General features: G+C 44.1%; 1 protein-coding gene across 1 annotated transcript in view; it reads left to right on the top strand.

Annotated features, from left to right (window-relative positions):
* MYH7B (myosin heavy chain 7B) overlaps positions 1-23,138 on the top strand; it is a 55,616-nt gene that overhangs the window by 18,411 nt on the left and 14,067 nt on the right. The window contains exons 9-29 of the mRNA XM_035124249.2: positions 567-659; positions 1,764-1,827; positions 1,940-2,038; positions 3,939-4,042; positions 4,868-5,006; positions 6,242-6,360; positions 6,846-6,995; positions 9,439-9,609; positions 10,650-10,829; positions 10,923-11,055; positions 11,337-11,413; positions 12,764-12,851; positions 14,504-14,621; positions 15,085-15,208; positions 16,777-16,913; positions 17,737-17,992; positions 18,792-19,034; positions 19,455-19,631; positions 20,759-20,904; positions 21,873-21,963; positions 22,311-22,700. Of these exons, the coding sequence (XP_034980140.1) occupies positions 567-659; positions 1,764-1,827; positions 1,940-2,038; positions 3,939-4,042; positions 4,868-5,006; positions 6,242-6,360; positions 6,846-6,995; positions 9,439-9,609; positions 10,650-10,829; positions 10,923-11,055; positions 11,337-11,413; positions 12,764-12,851; positions 14,504-14,621; positions 15,085-15,208; positions 16,777-16,913; positions 17,737-17,992; positions 18,792-19,034; positions 19,455-19,631; positions 20,759-20,904; positions 21,873-21,963; positions 22,311-22,700 (3,099 nt within the window). The remainder of the gene's footprint in view (positions 1-566; positions 660-1,763; positions 1,828-1,939; positions 2,039-3,938; positions 4,043-4,867; positions 5,007-6,241; positions 6,361-6,845; positions 6,996-9,438; positions 9,610-10,649; positions 10,830-10,922; positions 11,056-11,336; positions 11,414-12,763; positions 12,852-14,503; positions 14,622-15,084; positions 15,209-16,776; positions 16,914-17,736; positions 17,993-18,791; positions 19,035-19,454; positions 19,632-20,758; positions 20,905-21,872; positions 21,964-22,310; positions 22,701-23,138) is intronic.

Here is a 23,138-nt window from a genome sequence, read left to right on the forward strand (position 1 = left end):
ACTTGAGGAGTGCTGATCCCACAATAAACACCCATCTGGAAGAACCCCGATGCTTCCATTGTATGTTCTCTCTCCATTCTCCAGTAAGAAACATTGTTCCCTCTCATTGCATTGCTTATATGTAGTCTCTGAACATCTCTCAAACTCAGTGCTCTAGATTCTAGAATGTATGTGGCTCAAGCTGCATCCAAAATATGAGTCGACTCTTCTAGATATGGGTAGCCAACATACTGCCCTAGAGATGTTTTCGGAGTGCAGCTCCCCTGAGCTCCAGCCGGTATGGCTAGTGGTCAAGGATGATAGGGTTTGTACTTTGACAACATTTGGAGGCTACCCTTGATTGAGGGTTAGAGAACCCTTTTCAGCCTAAGGGCTGCTTTCTCTTCTGGGCAGCCTTCCAAGGGCCACATATCAGTGATTCAGGAGGCAACTGCTGATATTGGTCAAGGTTTAAGAAAGTAATGGCATCCTCTACGCTGTGGTCCTCGTCTTGCTGTCATCAGTATTCAGATAAATCTGGCTTGCAACACTGGGTATTTGAACTATTCTATGTTTATGTGACCTAGGGTACCCTTGAAGATCAAATCATTGAGGCTAACCCTGCTATGGAATCCTTTGGCAACGCCAAAACCCTGAGAAATGACAATTCCTCACGATTTGTAAGTATTTGTTTTTTAAAAAACAAAAATACAGTACAGTACAGAGCATTTATACAGGCAGTATGCATATGTGGGGTTTTTTTTGTAAGCCTATAGAAATGTTTATGACACAATGAAGCGTATGGAACAAACTCTTTCCATATCTATAAAAGCCACTTCCGCATTCAACGGAGGTGGGGTTGTGGGCCTCCCGACTGTACCATCGCGTAGGGGCTTCGAGCTCAGCCCCTGCGCGGTGGAGGGTTCCCGCCTGCGTCACCCCCGGCCCAACCAATAAGGTCGGTCGGGGGCGGGGCTCGGCAATTTAAAGCCCCCGGCAGGCGGGAACTCGGCCTCTTTACCTCCCTGTTCGCCGGAGTGCACACAATTCTCTTATTCATTAGCTTAGCAGATTATAGTGACGTTTTGATATTTGGAACAGAGAAATCAGCCTCTGAGGAAGGGGGGTTATGACCAAACACAATATGATTTTAATGTGAATGCAATTAAAGCTGCACATTTATGTTATGGAAATAGCAAGTATGGGAAAGCATGAGGAGCCTTTGGGCTGTGTGAAGACAGGTGGGGACAGGAAGTTTAACTTCTTCCTTACCTGTCACAATCCCAGCAAAAATCTGAAGCTGCTATTTGCATGCAAAGGGGCAACTCCATTGGTGCCAATAGGAGTTCCCCTTGAATAGCAACTTCAGAGACTATAATCAGATAGCACTTTATTCCTCTATCTTGGATTTCTGTATTTTAGAATTTCTGTTTTGTTGGAAGCCGCCCAGAGTGGCTGGGGGAACCCGGCCAGATGGGCGGGGTATAAATAATAAATTATTATTATTATTATTACTATCTGGCTGTTTGCAAAATAAAAAAATTCCTTCAGTAGCACCTTAAAGACCAACTAAGTTTATATTTTGGTATGAGCTTTCGTGTGCATGCACACTTCTTCAGAGGTGTTGTCTGTCAGAGGTGTTGTCTGTTGTCTGTCAGAGTAGACAATACTGGCCTAGATGCACAAATAATCTTACCTTGAATACAGCAGGTTTCCTCTTTAAGAGCCAGCAGGTCATAGTGAGTACTTCTATTCATTTGCCACCTTCCTTCATATCAAAACAGGGCAAGTTCATTCGCATCCATTTTGGTCCTTCAGGGAAGCTGGCTTCCGCTGACATTGACATCTGTGAGTAAATGGCTGCTGTCACATGACACCCCATGTTGTTTTTTATTTGAGCAGTTCGATAAACCCTTGAAGTAGTAGCCCCACAATCTGATTTCTTACCTGTTGTTTCTAGATTTGTTGGAAAAATCGAGAGTGATTTTCCAGCAGCCAGGAGAGAGGAGCTACCACATCTACTATCAAATCCTTTCCGGAAAGAAGCCAGAACTCCAAGGTGAGAGGCACTAAAATAATATACAAAGAAATTTGACAATCAAGTTTGGAAAACACAATGCAGATGATCACAAAAGAGCTGTGCTCGGTATGATATTCCGGGCTACTGAGTAGGGATTGGGAATAAATTCAATTCCATGCATATTTAAAAGCAAATGTGCACAATGCATGGCCCAAAAACACAGCTATCCTTTGAAATAATTCACACTTCTCTGAATTTTGCAAGCCAAGAAATGTGTCACAAAATGCATATAGTAGGGTCAAGTATGCATAAAAATGCAAATATTAGTGAAAAGTAACATACAAAAGTGCATTATATTAGGGGAAACTGCTTTGCAAAAATGTGCATGTTATGCAAAAATCATACAAAAATGTGTATATTAGGAGAAATTTGCACAAAAATGCTGATGAATTTTCATGAGGATCTTCTTTTTAAAAAATCTCAGACTGGATAACTCAAATAAAACTCGAAACATAAGAAACCGACTCTGACAAATTTGTCCATCCTTCCTGCTGAACATTCCTAGATGCCACCAATGTCAACACACCTTATATCTGCTCAGTGCTTTTGAAATTTAGGCTTGTGACATTGGCACCAGTGCTTTGAAAAGGCTTGTGCTTATCAGTGCACTTAAAGTGAACCTTGTTTCTGAGATTTATTTATGTAAATACATTTATAACTTGCCTTCCCTCCAAGGACCTCAAGGCAACCTGCCCAATGACCATCACGGTTGGATGTAGAATATTGAATTTGGCAAGTTACAAACAGGAATTAAGTTTTAAGAATGTTTTAAGTCGTCCTCAAATTTCAATTTCAAAAGTGAAAATTGAGCATATTTAAAAGTACAATTCAAATTTTGAACATTTTATCAATTTTTTTGGAATTTGCTCAAAATTCCGTTTACTCTTAAGCACCCTTTGTTCTTGGGTCCATGATTCTGAGCACACTGGAAGTTAGTTTAATTGCATATCAGTCGGGTGTTTAACATAATTGATTCAGAAGCTGTACCTCTGAGCCAGATCAAGAGATAGATCATAGAAACATAGATGTTTGTGTGAGCAGACTCACACACTTATCACCCTCTGGATCAGAACCTACAGGGGATTATTCAGATGTGCATTTGAATACAGTTGTCATTTATGCAAATGCCATTCATCCGCATGTCATTACTGTCAACAGCATGCCCATTTTATTGGGCATCCCTTATCCACATATTGATGGAACGGGTTACTGTGCTTGACCAGAATTGGATCACGGAGAATGTTTGCACTTGCTCCCTTTCCATCTTTCTCTCCCTGTTTGCTTCTGCAAACCTCACACAAATAAGAGCACTGTGAGCAGAGAGGTCCTTCAGACATATCCATGTAGGACCTCTCTCTGAGAGGATGGCAAGCTTGTCCAATAATGATCCCTCCCAGTCATGCTATGATCTGCACTCAGGGCATCTTTCCAATATGGAACCAGATGCGGTGAAATAGGAAATGTAGGCGAAACCCTTTTCCGACCGGACAGGGATTTTTAGCATAGTGTCCTGCCATGGCAGTAAGGAATCTGGGCTACTGCCTGCTGCCTTTCCTGCTCGGTGACAAACAATACCTTATTAGGCAGGTCTGGAGAGCTCTACTGAGCAGTAATCTTATCTGGTGCTCACAAGGCCAAGGCTGACCACTTCTAAATCAGTCAGCAGCCCAAGGGTGTTCCTAAGATAGCTGGCGGGAGATGCAACTATACAATGCACATGCCTTTCTGGTAGCCGCGTAATGGAGACTATGTGGCCTCCGAGGTTGAAACTTCCAAGCTGATCCTTGATTCATAGCCACTTGCTTTATAGTTCAAATTGGGCTTGTGCCCACAATATGCTATGAAACAAAGAATGCATCTTCTGTCTGTTTCCCCCCAGATATGCTGCTGCTGTCTTCCAACCCCTATGACTACCATTTCTGCTCACAAGGTGTAACAACCGTAGACAACCTGGATGATGGAGAGGAACTCTTGGCTACAGATGTATGTGTTAATCCACTGTGAAATCAACTGGGGGTGTCAAAGTCTCTTCATGACGCATGGACACAGCCTTATAAACTGCTTCTGAGACCTATTATTTTTAAAGGGGAGAGAAAATAAATATAATAAGCACAATTGTTTCCCACAAAGAACCCTGGAAATTGTATTCCCCCCCCAAAATGAACTAGAATTCCCAGCACCCTTAACAAGCTACAGTTCCCATTTGTTGCTACATAGCTAGCCATTTAAAATGGCACTTGTTTTGATGTGAATAATGCATCCTTTGCTTATTTAAGGGGTGGGGAGGCTGCGTATTCCCAAGATTCTCAGTCTGGCTCACAGCACTCTCTGTGGGATCTCTCTCTCTCTCTCTCTCTCTCTCTCCTCACCCTCTTCTACCCTCTCCACATTGGTTCTGCCAACCAGCCTCCTAACAAGAAGTCCATGGGCTTCTGGATTTGTCTGTTTTAGATTATCTGCATGCTAGAAAATTTTATGGCAGGGGTCTGGAGGGTGCACCATGGGCACCTTGGAAAACTCTATGAACTCAACTCAGGTGTACAGTAAATGGAAAATAGAAAAAGCCTGCATATATAGGCAGTTGAGAGTTATTACTTAATTTTAATGAGGTATATTTTAGAAGCATGAAAGAAATGCCAGCTAGACAAGCCAGGATAGTGCGTTTGTCATTTGCTTAGCATTTGCATCACCAGAAGGGTGCAGCAGTCCTTCTGGACTGAGGCCAGTACATCCTGAGTTCGTCCTTTTCTGTTTGTTAGTGGAATGATGGCGGCGGCGTGACCACACCTTGTCTGATTCCTTCCGCAGCATGCGATGGACATCCTGGGCTTCAGCAACGAGGAGAAATATGGCTGCTATAAGATAGTAGGAGCCATCATGCACTTTGGCAACATGAAATTCAAGCAGAAACAACGCGAAGAACAGGCAGAGGCTGAAGGCACTGAAAGTAAGGGAGTTTGCCTACATTGCTGCCTACAAATCCCATTGTGGCTGCCAGATCAGTCTGTTGCAGCAAAACTAACAGTCTGGTGATACAGTGGTACCTCGGTTTATGAACACAATTGGTTCCGGAAGTCTGTTCATAAACTGAAGCGAACTTTCCCATTGAAAGTAATGGAAAGTGGATTAATCCGTTCCAGACGGGTCCGCGGAGTACTCAACCTGAAGCGTACTTAACCCGAAGTATGGGTGTAATTGGTTCCGGAAGTCTGTTCATAAACTGAAGCGTTCATAAACTGAAGCGAACTTACCCATTGAAAGTAATGGAAAGTGAATTTATCCGTTCCAGATGGGTCCGCAGCGTTCGTAAACCGAAAATTCGTAAACCGAGGTGTTCATAAACCGAGGTTCCACTGTACTTGGAAGCAGAGCCAGCGATAGCACCTGACAAGCTCAAGCAGCTGCCAAGCCCAGTGGCATTTGGGACCCACTGCTGGTGTCTACCCTGTCCTCCCCCGTTACTTAGCTTTTTGTCAACTCAGCTATGGGAGCATTTGTGAATGAGGGAATGGCTGTTCTCTGGAGCTACCAAGATAAATTTCCCCAGGATCCTTATGAACCGGGTGTGGGGAGGGCACAATTGCATGGGTGCTCACTGGACCTTGCTGAAAAGACTAAGGTCGCTTCCAGACAACCTGTTTCTTTGAGAATTCATCCTTATTTGTCTGTACAAATTTTCTGGGGAGTTTTACAAAATCCACTGTTTATGAGCAATCTTTCTTATTTGCTTGCGGGAAGCTTAAACTATGTTATGGGCAAGTAATTGTTATCCCACACTTTCCAGTGCATTTTCCTGTCCCTTTCCTTACAGGAAACAGTCCATTGGGGGGCGGGGCGGTTGTACAAGAGTGGTATAATCCACTTCAGTGGCACAACCTGAACCTGCCAGTAGGCAATTGAGCCCCACCAGTATAATGCCAGTCTGGAAGCAGTCATACAAATTTATTGTGGAATCATCAGCTTTTATGGACCAGAATGCACATGTGTTAGGGTTTATAAATCTCTGACCTTATTATTACTACCTGGTGGAGCCCAAATTGGTCTACTTTTAAAAGGCTTGAAATATAAGCAGTTCCTGCTGGGTGATGGCTCTTAATGAAGGAGTTCTAAATTACAGGAACCCACATTTCTTTCTCATCAAGACCACTTTCTTATTTATGATTTTTTTTAATTGCACTGCAGGTGCTGATAAAGCATCTTATCTCATGGGAATCAGCTCAGGTGACCTGATCAAGGGGCTGCTCCATCCTCGGGTGAAAGTTGGAAATGAGTATGTGACCAAAGGCCAGAATGTGGAGCAGGTAAGCTTCTTGGACTGTACGGCTTGGGTTTATGTCTCCCTGCCTCCAGTTTCCCTTAGGAACTCTTAGTGATGCACCTGGGAGAATGATTGTGCATTTTAATCTCGTGTCACTTGTGGGAAATATATATTTCAAGCAAAAGAGTGGTGGTCACTAAAATTGCCTGTGCTTAAATTATCAAATATGTTTACTCAGAATAAAGCCCAACTGAGTTCAGTGTGCATATGCTCACGATCGTGCATTTAGTTATCCAGAAACTATTTCATTAAGTATCAGTTGAAACGTACTGATTCTATTTTATAAATAGCCTCCCTCCCTCCCTTTTCTGTGCTTGACTATGTCACCAAGCACAGTCAGATGGGTGGCGTATAAATAATATTTTTTTTATTATTACCACCACCACCATCATCATCATTGCTATGTAACACCATCAGAAACGAAGAAATATAAATTCTGACCAATTATCGTTACATAATTATTTGCAGGTTGTGTATGCAGTGGGAGCCTTGGCCAAAGCTACCTATGATCGCATGTTCAAGTGGCTGGTTTTTCGTATCAACAAAACCTTGGACACCAAGCTAGCCAGGCAGTTCTTCATCGGAGTTCTGGACATTGCTGGATTTGAGATCTTTGAGGTGGGTTTCAAAACTGGCCCTCATTTTGCACTGTGTAATGGAGGGGAAGTGTTGCTAAGAATGAAATACACAGGCCGAACTGCTGCTGACTTCCTTGCCCAAAGAAAGTTGTTGGCATGTTGAAAGAGACATTGTGAAAATTCAGAACTCAACCAAGTTATAGAATTGGATCCAGTTTGATGAGGTTGTTGAGAATTCTGCGTTAGAGATCAATAGATCTCCTTAGGGAATCGGTTCTTCTGGGATAAAGAACAACTTTAAACCCAGTCAAAATAAAAAAAAGAATTAAAAAATTGTCCAATAGCACCTTAGAGACCTTAGAGTGTATCTGAAGAAGTGTGCATGCACACAAAAGCTTATACCCAGAACAAACTTAGTTGGTCTCTAAGGTACTACTGGACAACTTCTAAAAAATTTTTTGACTGTGTCAGACCAACACGGCTACCTACCTGAAACTATATATATATATATATATATATATATATATATATATATATATATATATATATATAAACAAATTTACCAAATTTTACCAAAATAATTTAACAATCAATACAGTGGAACCTCGGTTTACGAACGTGATCCGTTCCATGGAGGCGTTCATAAACGGAGGCATTCACTCCTCGAAGGAACGCTTCTGCGAGTGCGCAGATCGCATCTGCGCATCCGACGCTGCGGAACCCGGGTGTAAACACTTCCGAGTCTGCTGCGTTCGTAAACAGAGGCGTTCGTAAACAGGACTGTTTGTAAACCGAGGTACCACTGTATACCCAATTACATTCCAAGGACTCCAAGGACTTCCCTCAGCTCCCCCCCCTGGTTTGTTTATACATATTGTTCTCTGCATGTTATTAAATTGTACATATCATTACCTTATCTATCATCTGTTCTACTAATAAAATTGTGGATGTTTATTCAAAACCTGCCAAGGAGTCTAAATCTTTGTTGTCTTTTAAAATAATTTGTAAAAAGTTCCCATTCTTCCTTGAAGTCACAGTTGTCCTTCGCATGTAGTTTGTATGTTAACTTTGCCAGTTCCACATAACTCATCAGTCTTTCTTACCATTGTTTTTTCATTGGGATTTCGTCAGTCTTCCATCTTTGTACTAACAAGACTCTTGCCGCTATTATAGCATACACAAATAAGTTCTTTGTTTTCCTTGGCAGGTCTTGTCCTAAGACCCCTAACAGAAATGCTTCTGGATTTTTTTTACAAATGTACCGTAATCTAAAACATTTTTTTCAATTCATTGTAAATCATCTCCCAAAACTTTTTGACTTCTCTACATTCCCACCACATATGATATAAAGTACCTTCTTTTTCTTTACATTTCCAACATGTATTTGACCCAACTCTGAAAATCCTCTTTAATTTCGTCGTACTCTTTTATTTTCCATTTTTTCTTCGTGTTCTCTCAATAGATCTCTATATGTAGGCCACTTCCCTTTTTTAATATCTCAAGAACTGTGGGCTCATCCACACTTCCATTTGGCCTGCTACTTCCCTCCCTGCCCCCCCCCCGGGAAACCTGTAGTTTAGCTCTGAATTAGAACAAAAGGCAGCTGGGTTGTTTGTTCCAATTTAGCACTAAAGAGGAGGTTTTCCAGGGGAAAGCAACAGGGCAAAGGCAAAACCGTAGAGACCCATGCCTAGAAAGCACAGGAGATGCATAAAACCACTCAGACCATTTCTTTCTGGGCATGGGACAAGCGAAAGTATTTAACCTAGACAGGCAGAATCATAGCATATGGTGTAGAAGAGAAGCTACATTAAGGTTTTGGGTTTTACTCAACATAGGACTATGCAAAATATTCTATCAGTACAATATTTTCTCCTTGCTCAGCTGAATGTTCTCCCCTTCTCCTCCCCCTGCGCCCCCCACTTAAGTCTGTTCTGGGGGATGGTATAAGGCATGTGGGGGAAGAGGCACTGGCGGAGGAAGAGGGGGGCCAGGGGAGTGCACCGCCCTTGGCAGTGCGATCCTGGTGGGGTGCCATTGTGGCTGCCCTCTTTGCCTGCGCTGGGCGCCATGCCCCCAGGAAGTGTGTCAGCCAAGCTCCGCCACTGGGAAGAGGAGAGGAGGGGCAAATCCTGTTGTGCTAGCACTAATTCCTTGTGCTAGCACAACTATTTAGTTGAACACTGCTGTTTGTTTGTATGTTTCAATACACTTGGCATGCTTGGAGCTCCAGGTAACCTGGTTGCGGTGCGTAGCCATTTTCATTCAGTTAACGATGGCATTCCTATTTATTCAATGCAGTCTGTTTTATCAACCAGGAATTTATGTGTGGGGTACAAACATGCTGGCCAATTGTCACCTGATCTGATCAACAGCTGGGAAGTGATGGGTGGTTTTTACTCTTCCGAGGCTACTGGTAGTGGCATATCTTGAGTTGGACAGTGAAGTCTCCAGGCTCTTAGGCGTTCACTTTCTGCCTGCAGTATAACAGCTTTGAACAGCTATGCATCAACTTCACCAACGAGAAGCTGCAACAGTTTTTCAACCACCACATGTTTATCCTGGAACAAGAAGAATACAAGAAAGAAGGAATTGAGTGGGTTTTCATTGACTTTGGCCTGGACCTGCAGGCTTGTATTGACCTGATTGAAAAGGTAAGATTGGGGCATGATTTTACAACTAATATGACTGGGTTTATGTACATATATGTCATTGAAAAAGCTGAGTGATAATGGAAATGTGGCTACATCGGTTCTAACGTCCTCTTGTTTCTACGGTAGCCAATTTGCCAGATGAGTCTGGCAGGCCAATACTTTCACAACAGAGCAAAGTAAAAATTAATTTCCTTTCTGTTGTAACAAGGTTTTTACATATTTTTTACTGAAACCTGGTTCCATTCATTCTAGCTAGCATTTCCTGCTTGCTGAAAATGGCCTCGCTGCAAGAGACACTTACCGTACTTGCAAGCTACAGTGTGAATTTAAAAAGTGATTTCCAGTAGCAAAGGAGCAATTTAAACATTTAACTCCCACTGGCAACTGACTCATTTCAGCTTCTGAAAACTTCTCATGGCTCCTTGTTCTCCAGTTCTCTTTGGGAGGAACAACATGAAGTAAAATTAGGCTGGAAATAATGTTTATACTGTACTGCTTTTTTCCATGAGACAAAAAGGAACCATCCTCATAAAATTATGTTCTACAGCTGCAGGGTGCTGCATTCTTCTACTGCAAACATGGTAAATAGAGCACCTTTAGAACTAGGACAGAGGCAAGCAACCATTTTGAGCTGAAAGAAAGTCTGATCAAATCACTATTCAATGTGCACATAATACAGTGGCCTGAAAAATTAAAATCACTTTCATGGTAGAACAAAAGCATTTCCCCCATGGCATAGTTGTTTGTCATCCTACTGCACAAGCTTGCTTTCACATGAACAGTACTATATCAATTTTGAGGGGAAGCATTCTTTTGTGGTGACTTTCCCACTTCATGGAAGTACTTTTTCCCGCTCCCCACTCTATGAATGGATTGAATATGGTTTTTCTTATGCTCTGCATGATAACTTTAGAAGCATTTTTATAACATTCATCACATGGAGGTGGTTATTGCATAGACTATCCTCCTCTCACATCAGACTAATATTAACACCAAGTGAACTTGGCTCCAGTTTGTTGATCAGTATCCTTTCCTTGCAGCCAATGGGAATCCTCTCCATTTTGGAGGAAGAATGCATGTTCCCCAAAGCCTCTGATACGTCATTCAAGGCCAAACTGTATGACAACCACATTGGGAAATCACCCAACTTCCAAAAGCCACGGCCAGATAAGAAGCGCAAATATGAAGCCCACTTTGAGCTGGTGCACTATGCTGGAGTGGTAAGTCTTCATTTCCCAGCTCCCATATTCTGTGTTTTTAGTGTTGCTTTTCTGTTTTCTGTCTCTGTTGCAGCTGGTTTTGCTCTTTGACAGGTGCCCTATAACATTGTTGGCTGGCTAGACAAGAACAAAGACCCGTTGAACGAGACAGTGGTAACCATCTTCCAAAAATCACAAAATAAGCTGCTGGCTGCTTTATATGAGAACTATATGCCCTCCTCTTCAGGTGAGCAGCATTCCCGTCTGTGCCAAATTTTATAGAAGCACTATATACAGAACGTGTAAGAATATCAAAAAAGCCAGAAAGATGCCAGGCTGACCCCCTGCTTAGCTTCAGAGACGTGTAGAGTTCAGACCATTTTCTGGGCCTGGGTATTCAATATAGCTGGAGAATTAATTGTCCTATAACTTGAGCAATAGGGTTGGTCTCGCAGCTCTTGGGAACCAACCAAGGACCTGAACCAAATGAACACCATTAAGACAATAAACTGACATTTTGTTGGGCAGATGATGCAACCAGGACAGGTGGCAAAGAGAAGCGCAAGAAGGCAGCTTCGTTCCAAACTGTGTCCCAGCTGCATAAGGTAAGTGTTTGCCCACTCGCCATGGTAAGCAGAACTGCTGGCTAGAATTTCACTTGGCTCTCTCTGTGTATATGCATGGCACGTCTTCCAGGCAAATAACCTGAACGTGAAGTCTTGGAACACCAGGCAGACACTAAGGACTTTTGGGGCTTGGCTATTCTTCCCTCAGTTGGCCCAGAGCGCTCTCCTTTTTTTGAGAATATTATTGCTCAGGAATAACAGCGGTAACTATCCCTGTATTGCCAGATCTTGGTGATCATCGTATCAGCATTTGAACAGGAATAATGCTAGAATGGGGAGGAGTCAGGTTCTATTTGTAGTAGAGTAATGCTTATTTCCGCCCCTTTGATGTCTGGTTCCTGGCTGCTTCTCCGTTGCTGAGGGAGAGGCAGTTAAGACTTGCAGTGATGTTTAGATAATTTATTACATGAACATCACTTTAAGTCTGTGCTACTTCTCTCCTCCTCACTCTTGACTGCGGGAAGGAGAACCCTTGGGAAGAAGAAAACAAATGTGGATCTTACAAGGGTCGGAGCAACATGCCCTTGGCCTTTCCCGTGTTGGGAGAGGGAGTTAGCTGGACATAACACTCCACACACGGAGCCACTTAGCAGCGCAGCATCCATCTGACTGAGAGACATTGCTTCGCAAGTGAAAAAAAGAATGATCCAGAAACCACAAGGTTAAAAGCAAAGAGGGTTAGGAATGGTTTTAGATTGCAAAGTAAACGGGGCATGTGGAGAGTACAGAAGCAGCAACATGTTATTTAGCAGCATAGAGGGTTTTTTTTATATATAGATTGGATGGCCAAACTAAATGTGCCAGTTCTGTTTGCTTAAAGCAGACCTGCCCTATTCACATAAAAAGTGGGAGTGCTGAGGGGGGTGGGGGTAGAGGGCTGTGGGCAGGAGGGAGGGAGGGAGCGGTCCAATTTTCAAAGTCCCTTAGAGGGTAGTTGAACCTCCCCCAGGCCCACCACTTAACCTTTGCATGGATTTTAATTGCTGTTCAGTAGCAGTTACATGCTTTATACACACAGGGTCCCAGAATCACTTCCCAGAATCTCCAGATAAAGGGATATAAGGGAGCAGGGTTGGGCAGGAAATAATAATCTGTCCCCAAGGCCCTAAAAAGCAGCTGCCAGCTTTGGGTGACAGGGATACCCAAAGTCAGGCCTCAAAACGCAAATCATCATAATGGGACAGACTTATGTGAGAGGAGGCGGCCCTTCAGATATCTGCATCCTAAGATGCAGAGGGCTTTAAAGGTTAAAACGAGCTCCTTGAATTTTGCTCAGACATGGACTTGGGAGCCTGTGAAGTGACTTAACCCTGTATGTCTGCCTTATAGGAGAACTTGAACAAACTGATGACCAATTTGCGTGCTACCCAGCCTCATTTTGTCCGCTGCATCATCCCCAATGAAACAAAGACCCCAGGTACACAACTGCAAAGAGTACGCTCTGTCTGTGAGGGATGAGAATGACCAGGGGGAAGTCTACAGACAACACTCTTTATTATTTGTTTGACATATCTCTGCAGCTTATCTGCTGTAAACAATGCATCAAGCCTCATACAGGTTAAAAACACTAGTACTATGGCTCAAATTCTAGCATTGGATCCAGAGTAGAGTTGTGCTCTTGTGATGCCATGCTGGAGGAGGAAGTTGTGCTCTTGTGATGCTGTGTGGGGAGGGTTATTTTTGCTGATTCCTCCTTCCTCCTGTGGCCCCGAAGGAGTTGCTGTGGAGGTTGGGATACCTTCTGAAACAGCATGGGAAGTGGTGCTGAGGGCTGCTGGGGGACGGCAGAATCAGCCTCCCCTCCCCCCTCGCCATAGCTGCCAAGTATCCCGTATCCACCGGGAAAACCCCTTTTTTCTTACCGTTTCCCGGCGGTCTCCCGTTTGGCGGAAAATCCCGGCATTGTCCCTTTAATTTGCTTCTTCCCGGCGGCCATTTTTCTGGTGCCGCTTTGCCCTTCTATGGGCACCAGAAAATGGCGGCGCCGGCGTCGGAAGTCGCTTCCGCGCATGACCGGAAGTTGCGTGACGCGACTTCCGGTTGCAGTTTGCCCTTCTATGGGCATCAGAAAATGGCGGCGCCGGCGTCGGAAGTCGCTTTTACGTGTTTCCGGTCATGCGCGGAAGCGACTTCCGGCGCTGGCGCCGCCATTTTCTGGTGCCCATAGAAGGGCGAAGCGCCACCGGAAGTTGCGTCACGCAACTTCCGGTTATGCGCGCGCTGCCGATCCCGGATCTTTACGATCCGGACTTGGCAGCTATGCCCCTCGCTCCACAGGGAGCCTTGGGTGGACAGGAGCCCTTCCTGCAAATGGAAAGAGCCCTTCCATTCATGGAAGTTCATGTCTGGATCTAACATATATTGTGACTTTGCTCTGATTAAATATGCTTAGAATTGGGCTGTAAAGGTATCCCTTTCCCTTTGCTTTGTTCCTTTTTTTGCATTCTTTCTACTACTACGGTTTAGCTTTGTAGCAGATGTGTTTGTTTTTTTTCTCATTTCTCTAGCCTTGCGTGGATGCAAATACGCCTACACTAGTGGCCAAAATTGTGGAAAGCTTTTTGAAAAAGTGTGTTTCTGAGGTTTGATGGCTCATAACACCACTTTTTTGGAGTAATGCCATAAAATTATATACGAATGGAAAGATAATTTAATGAAGAATTGGAAGCTATACGCCGGCTCCCTCGGCCAATAATGCGAGATGAGCGTGCAACCCTAGAGTCGGTCACGACTGGACCTAATGGTCAGGGGTCCCTTTACCTTTACCTAATGCAACAAAGTTTGTTCAATTAGCTGCATTCTATCAAAAGTTATAGCCAAATAACCAGAAAAAGGAAGCATACTTTGCTTCCCTTTTCTGGATATAAAGTAGCTTTCCTTCATTTGGATGTAGCCAATGAGCATGAGTGTTTATGTGCCACAGGTGTTCTGTGCCATCAAATATTGGAAATATGCTTTCCCACAATTTTGACCACTAATGTAAATTATTATTATTATTATTTTAAAAGTATGAGCACTCATTGCTGAGGAGATGTTTTAGGATCTCTTCTTCCCTTCTTTCCCATGCAGGAGTCATGGACCCTTTCATGGTGCTGCATCAGTTACGGTGTAACGGTGTGCTAGAAGGCATCCGCATCTGTCGGAAGGGCTTTCCAAACAGAATCCTCTATGCTGACTTTAAGCAGCGGTAATTAAGTTTTTTCTGTTCAACTTTGCTGATCACCGATGCTATCAGCTGTGCAAGACCTGGACAACATGCAATGAACACACACTGACGAATAAAAACATATGTCCCAGTCTAATCTCTAGAGCAAGACGGGGGGCCCTTTGGCCCTCTAGATGTTGCTGAACTATAAGTGACATCAGCCGCAGCAAGCATGGCCAATGGCTGGGAGTTGCAGTTCAGTAACATCTGGAAGGCCAAAGGTTTCCCATACCTACTCCAGAGGGAGTAATAAAATAAAATAGAACAATAAATACAAAACCTGGTGTCTGGAGCACACTCTGCATCTGTCCCATGCTGGGAAAGATGTGCAGAGAACCCTCCTCTGCCAAAATGACCTCCGTGGGTAGGCCTTAGTTGAAGAAGAGTTCTTGATTCTCCTCATCTCTTCCTGAGTGTGCCGACGTCATCTCTTGTATCTTTGCAGCTACCGTATCTTGAATCCTGCTGCCATTCCTGATGACAAATTTGTGGATAGCAGGAAGGCCACAGAGAAGCTGCTTCTTTCCTTGGAGCTTGACCACTCCCAATATAAGTTTGGACACACAAAGGTACATGGTGCGCAAATTGAATGGGCCGATTAAGTGATTTGCTGTGCCATAAAACTAAAGCCTTGAGAATGGTCAGAATGTGCATGTGTAATTTTACATACACTTCCCTTGCTGGTAGTAAATCCACTATATTTTATTCTCCCTGTTTCAAACTTCTTGTTCAGTGTCTACCGTATTGTTTTGCTAAGGACATCTGATTTACTAGCATACTTTCCTGTTTGTTCAGTGCTTACTTTCTGTAGCATCAACCTATAGAACCTTTTATGACTTTTATGAGTACAGTGGTACCTCGCTTTATGGACACAATTGGTTCTGGAAGTCTGTTCATAAACTGAAGCGTTCATAAACTGAAGTGAACTTCCCCATTGAAAGTAATGGAAAGTGGATTAATCTGTTCCAGATGGTCCGTGGAGTTCTTAAACCGAAGCGTTCATAAACTGAAGCGAACTTTTCCATTGAAAGTAATGGAAAGTGGATTCATCCGTTCCAGACGGGTCCGCGGAGTACTCAACCTGAAGCGTACTTAACCCGAAGCATGGGTGTAATTGGTTCCAGAAGTCTGTTCATAAACTGAAGCGTTCATAAACTGAAGTGAACTTTCCCATTGAAAGTAATGGAAAGTGAATTAATCTGTCCCAGATGGGTCCGCGGCGTTCGTAAACTGAAAATTCGTAAACCGAGGTGTTCATAAACCGAGGTTCCACTGTAAAGCTACTTAATAAAGCCATACTTCTTGAACCCAGTCTGAAATCAGTGGAGTAAATGTTTTCTATTGTTTAGCAACACATATTCTTACAACTACTGGTAAACTAAGAGTTAATGTACCAATGCATATTCTTACAACTTCCAGTTGTATGAGTTAATGTGGTAGCTATACTTCCTGCTTAGATAGCCTAATAGAATTATTTTAGGATTTGAATGTAAGTGGTATTGCACGACAAGGCACCGGACTTCCCATACCCCAACCCATATAAATAAGAGACCAATAAGACTGGGTTTTGGGGTAAAAGCAGGCCACAACTTTATTGAATACAGATGAATTTGTTTGGCTTGGGCATGAGACATTCTAAATACTTCCAGCCCATCCATCGGAAGGGATGCACGGTCAATCCAGGCGAGGGTTCCTAAGACCTATATCAAATAGGGTGACCCCTGTAGGGACCACCATCTGGGGGAGTGTCTTTGACTCTGGCCCCCCTGGGTATGTGGACATGGCCACTCCCCCCAGATCCCTTTACCGGGATACCCCAGTGTTTGGAGGGGCAGGCGGAGACTACAACCTCCCCTCCATCCAAAACAAAGCTTTGCCCCAATGCCCAACCAGTTGTGACAAATTGCTATGAGGTAGGCAAAACCACCGGGTAAGAGCCAATTATCCCAGTGGGTAATGCCGCCGCACCAAGAGAGGTGAGTGGACTTGTGTGATTTGATATATTAAATATACGACACCTTTTCCGTATTCTATAATTTGGGGGCAAGGAATTGGCACAAGGAGAATGTCCTTCAGAGGATGTGACATGACACTGGTGTCTCCCCTGTTCCAACTTTCCCCCTTTCCTTGTTTGCAGGTGTTTTTCAAAGCAGGCTTGCTGGGTCTTCTGGAGGAGATGCGAGATCAACGTCTGGCCAAGATTATCACCCTTCTGCAGGCCAGGATGCGTGGACGGCTGATGCGCATTGAGTATGGGTGGATCATTGGCAGAAGGTATAGCAACACACAAGCCTGATCACAGGAATTCCTTGCATGTTGTCAGCTGAAATGTTCTCAAACTATCACTTTCAGTGACCAGATGGGCAGACAATTTGGGCTAGTGGGCATGTTTGGAATTATTTTGAGAAAGCACTGTGGATGGCAGCCACTAAATGGCTGCTATGGGGGGTATGGCATAACACAAAATGGCTGCCATGCCCTCAAAGAGCAGAAAAAGAGACAGGAATGGTGCTGGCACGCCCCATCAATGCTCCATCAATGCAGCACCTATACCAGCCACTGCTACATTCACTCACAGAGAGAACCACTTTGTTCCTATCTTCTATTCAAGACACATGGGAGGGTTACATTATAAAATATTGCAGTGCAAAGCTATTAACATTTAGGTATATGAAGTATTTCCTTGAACAAGTTCTTCTCTATTTTCTTTAAAATATCAGTATTTGCTTGCTTGGCCATGGCCAATAGACCCTTCGTACATTTGTTTCTGATTTTCAGTGACCAGATGGGCAGACCACTTTGGGCTAGTGGGCATGCCCCCACTCCGCCTCTTCCCCCCTACCCCTCACTATGTTAATACAGTGATTTTTAAGTTTCAGAAAAGATCTGATTTTCAGCAAAGACCTGCACACAAGCTGATATACTGTATACCTAGTATACTGAGTTCCTCTGTGCATCTCTTCCTCTAGGAATCTGTACCTTATTGCTCATAGTTTGAGGAGGGAGCAAGAATCTGCCTCCTTTATAATGGGCAGTGATCAGGCAGCAAGAGTGTCCACCAAATCACATTGCAACATGAGTTACTTATTCCCCTCAGGGACGCTCTCTACACCATTCAGTGGAACATCCGTGCTTTTAATGCGGTCAAGAATTGGTCCTGGATGAAGCTTTTCTTCAAGATCAAACCTCTCCTCAAGTCAGCTCAGACTGAGAAGGAAATGGCCACCCTCAAAGAGGAGTTCCAGAAGCTGAAGGAAGCTCTGGAGAAGTCAGAGGCTAAACGGAAGGAGCTGGAAGAGAAGCAAGTCAGCATCACCCAGGAGAAGAATGATCTGTCACTGCAGCTTCAAGCAGTGAGTAATCTGTCCAGCTGAGCTTTCCAAATGAAGGGTAGGCGTTGTTGTATGTAGTTTAGGAAGCTGACGGTGAATCTGGCCTTGACATTTTCCTTTCAAACATTTCTATAAGTCACAGGTGAGCAACCTGCAGGTCACATGTGGCCCTCGGCCTTCCTCCATGTGGCCCCCTGACTATTATATACTAAGAAGGTAAAAGATGAATACTGAAGTCTACAGAGACAAGGCACTGAAGTCTTGTTGATGGAAACATGGCAGTGGCATACTGTAAGAATTTAGCCTGATTTGGATGGGGGAATAGTCCCCTTGAAGAATCAGGTATGCCATTTGGGGTACGCCTTGCATTTTCCATTGGCGGCCACAAGTGCCCTTGCCCGGCTTAGTCAACTTTGTCTAATCAGTCTTGGAATTCTTTTGCAGTTTCTGAGCCTTCATCAAGCAGCACACACTAGTTTTCCCTTTGTAGCATGCAACCATGAGAACTAGAAACTTGTGGTGTGTCGGGGGCTTTTAAAACGAAAAATAAGATACTTGAGATGTTTGATTCTGTGCCCTGTTACATGGTTCTATACATGTGATAGAACTGTGGATCTGACAAACTTCAACAAATTGATGGGTTCAGTGTTTTTCTCAGCTGGAGAATTGAAGGCAGTCAAAGTGAGACTCTTATTGTAGACAGTTGACAAAACAGCACCTTAACCACCATGCACATTTCATATACAGTACACTTAAGAGTGGAGCAATAGCATCTCCCAGTGTGGTAAAGTGCTCCCTCCTCTTGGATATTCTTCAACAGGAGCAGGACAACTTGGCTGATGCAGAGGAGCGTTGCGACCTCTTGATCAAGACCAAGATTCAGCTGGAAGCCAAGGTGAAGGAAATGATGGAGCGCCTGGAGGACGAGGAGGAGATGAACTCAGACCTGACCTCTAAGAAGCGAAAGCTGGAGGATGAATGTGCTGAACTGAAGAAAGACATTGATGACTTGGAGATCACCCTGGCCAAGGTGGAGAAGGAGAAGCATGCCACAGAAAACAAGGTGAGCATCATTAGGATAAAAATAAAAATAAAAAATCAGGTAATGGAAGCACAAAAATAAATAAAGAAAAACAGAGTACAAAAACTACTGCTGGTTTTGTGATGTCTGAAAGTGCCACTAGTTTAACAGAAGATTCGTGTTGTGCAATTTAAAAACAGCACAAAAAGGGGAAAAAAAGTTGTCTTCTCTTTTAGCAGAAATAACACATTTGGTTTATTGGGGCAGTGGCATAAGGGGTGGGGTGAAAGCATGAATTTACACCACTTTTCTTTTGTAGTTGATGGGTATTTAAAAAACACCATCTTCTGTGACGAATGTTGTTATGCTTCACCAAAGGCCTGCCCAGTTTTACATTTGTGCGTCCTTTCACTCTTCCATATTATTCATATAACCCTCTAAGCTTTTCTCGCATCATCGTAGGTGAAAAACCTGATTGAAGAAATGGCGGCTTTGGATGAGGTCATTGCTAAGCTGACCAAGGAGAAGAAGGCATTGCAGGAGGCCCACCAGCAAGCTTTGGATGACCTTCAGGCTGAGGAGGACAAAGTCAACACCCTGACCAAGGCTAAAGTCAAGCTGGAGCAACAAGTGGATGACGTGAGTCAAGGCACATGAAAAATGTCTGTGGTGGTGTAAAAATTGAGGCTTCCAGGGTGGTAGAGGATCTGCGAAACCCATTTTGTCCAGATATCTGACTAAAAGCTCACTAGATTGTGCAACCATAAATGCTTTGCTGGAAAATTAACAGTCTCAGAAACTTTGACAATATCTTTGAAATGTCTGCCCAGCAATATCTGCCTTTCATATGTTCCAGTCCAGAACTGGCCCTACCATTAGGCAGAGTGTGTCAACAGATGCTTGTGGTGAGGGACAGCTTCCCCCTCTATTAGAGGACAGACCTGTGTGTGTGTTAACTCCCTTAAACTAACCTGCTGCCCTCAGGTGCCTTGGAGGATACTGTGCCACTAACATTGCCAGTGTTGAAGTGAGATTCGTCTACTGGTCTAGTCACCTTCTGTGTGTAGAAGGGGCGGGAGGGGGCCTCAGACAGCAAAATGTCTAGCCCCATAACAATGTGCTTTTTGGGGTAGATGCTACGCCAGTGTGGTGTAGTGGTTAAGAGCGCTAGACTCGTAATCTGGGGAACCGGGTGTGCGTCTCTGCTCCTCCACATGCAGCTGCTGGTTGACCTCGGCCTAGTCATACTTCTTTGAAGTCTCCCAGCCCCACTCACCTCACAGAGTGTTTGTTGTGGGTGAGGAAGGGAAAGGAGAATGTTAGTCGCTTTGAGACTCCTTCGGGTAGTGATAAAGTGGGATATCAAATCCAAACTACTCTTCTTCTTCTTCTTCTTCTTCTTCTTCTTCCTCTTCTTCTTCTTCTTCTTCTTCTTCTTCTTCTTCTTCTTCTTCTTCTTCTTCTTCTTCTTCTTCTTCTTCTTCTTCTTCTTCTTATGTTTCCAGCTGGCTGAGCTAATTATCCAATGTTGGGGAACCTGTGGCCCACCAGGGGGTGTTGGACTACAACTGCCACAATCCCTGTCCATTGGCAGTGCTGGCTGGGGTTGTTGGGAGTCGGAGTCCAACAACATTTGGAAGGACATGGGTTCTCTATCTCTGACATCGTTGCACGGAGGCACCATTTTGAGAGAAAGGCTAAATTGGGTGAGCAAAGCATGTTCTGTGACTTTCTCATTTTCCTTCACTATTCTTTGTGCTCTCCAGCTGGAAAGTGCTTTAGAACAAGAGAAGAAGATACGGATGGACCTGGAAAGAGCAAAACGGAAGCTGGAAGGCGATTTGAAGCTCACTCAGGAATCTGTGATGGATCTGGAGAATGATAAGCAGCAGCTGGAAGAGAAACTCAAGAAGTGAGCATGCAATTGATGGAAATACCACCCAATCAAACCAAACCAGGTTAAGCAGGCTGCTTGATATCAGCCTAACAACAGATGTGAGATAATAGCTCACAACAGATGCTGAATTGTTTCTGCACTGGAATTTTGGAACAATAATTACAGATTGAAAAGGGTTCTCTATTTTCACGCAGTATTGGAAGGCAAATTTGAGTAGGAGTCTCTGCTGTAGGAAGGATTGTTGAAGATGCAAGTGAAAATAGAAATGGTGGGCTTGGTGTCTGATTCGTGTGTCTGTGGGACTTAAGCACACGTACTTAGGATTTATCCCTCCTGCTTTTTCCCATGTCCTCCTGGAAGCTTCAGTTACCGGAGTGAGAAAACAGAGAAAGGGCATGAGCTGCACAGTGCAACCCACTAAGATGCTCATTACGGCTTCAGATCACTGCCCTCAGTGAAGAAAAGCAGGGGCAGCAGGTGAATCTGCCTTCATCTGTGCCCCAGCTCTCAACTCAAGTGAATTGGTGAATTGCTACATGGTTCAAAGAATTAAGCTGCTTTATAGGCTTATTCATATGTTGCACTGAACCACAAGTACAAGCTGTCTCTGCACATGAGCAAGTGTTTGTGTCAAAGAGTATACACTTGTTGGTTTGTGCGGCTGAACTAATTGTGTACACAGACTGAACACTTGTTGAACTTGTGAATAACTGTGCAAGTGTGCAGCTCAGCTGTTGTTACACAGGTACACAGATTGTGTACTACTTGTGTGTAATATGTGAACACCCCCTTAAATGATATTTTCAGCAAGATGGTCTTGTCCCACAATGCAAAAAACATGATTTTTTAAATAAACCATTTACATTTTCAAACCATCAGTATAGAAACAACCCTCCCTCAGTCTCCTAGCAGTGACAATGGCAGAGCATCCCATCTATCTCAGTCCTGATATAAGCACAACTTGTTCTTATTTTCTTTCATAGGAAAGACTTTGAAATGAACCAGTTAAATTCAAGAATTGAAGATGAGCAAGTCCTTGCAATTCAGCTGCAGAAGAAAATTAAAGAGCTCCAGGTAAATCTAAGAGGGAGTGCTGGATGTTAACAGGCACAAAAATATAATTTTTTTACAGCAGCAGGACTGGGTTTCAACATTTTGGGGAGTAAGTGGGGAGCAAGCCCAACATTTGTGTCGAAAGGGGAAAGCATTTGGTCCAGCGCCTTTGCAGAGTTTCCTGTAGTCCACTGCAATGTAGATGCTCTTGGCCATTTGGTACCACAATGATCCACGTGTTCTACCTGGAAGCCCAGGTGGAAGCGTTATGAGCCCCTTGACCCTGATCAGAGTCATTGGGTTCTCCTCCCCCTTCCATTCTGGGCAGAGTTACCTGGTGGTTTCTGCCATCTTTTGTCTACTTTCAGGCCCGCATTGAGGAGCTAGAAGAGGAGCTTGAGGCCGAGCGAGCTGCCAGGGCCAAGGTGGAGAAGCAGCGGGCAGAGGTGGCGCATGAACTGGAGGAGCTGAGTGAGCGGCTAGAGGAGGCGGGTGGTGCCACGGCTTGCCAGATAGAGCTGAACAAGAAGCGCGAAGCGGAATTCTTGAAGCTGCGCAGGGACCTGGAGGAGGCCACATTGCAGCATGAGTCAACCGCTGCTGCCCTGCGCAAAAAGCATGCAGATTCTGTGGCAGAACTGGGGGAGCAGATCGACAACCTGCAGCGTGTGAAGCAGAAGCTGGAGAAGGAGAAGAGTGAGTTGAAGATGGAGGTGGATGACCTGTCATCCAACATTGACTACCTCACCAAGAACAAGGTGAATGCCATATGCTGGTGCTTCCTTGTGCACTAATGTGTTGAAAGGAGGAGGAGATGTTGTAAGCAGAGGTAGAGCTTTTTGTGCATGAATGTGAATGGGCTAGTTTAGTGCTGCAGCTCTAAGCCTGAAGGTGGCTTGAGGGAGGAAGGTATCACATACAGCAGTAATTTGGTCCTGAGGCAGAAGTCAGCATCTCAAGAAGCTTGATTTTTCATTTTCCTCCTGACTTCAAAAAATCACCATAAGCCCAATGAATCAGCTAAGGTGTATTTTAGCTCAGAAGTCAATTACAGTGCTCGGTTGTTCAGATGGAGTGGATCAGCTGCACTTTTTCAGCACTTCAGTGCCCTTTCTCTGGATCTGAAGCATTCCTCACCTTGACAGGTCCCCTGCTGGTTTGCTCAGTTGACAAGGACCAGCACTGCCATGCAAGTT

Source organism: Zootoca vivipara, chromosome 7 (genome assembly GCF_965207765.1).
Source record: "Zootoca vivipara chromosome 7, rZooViv2.hap1.1, whole genome shotgun sequence".
NCBI lineage: Eukaryota > Metazoa > Chordata > Lepidosauria > Squamata > Lacertidae > Zootoca > Zootoca vivipara.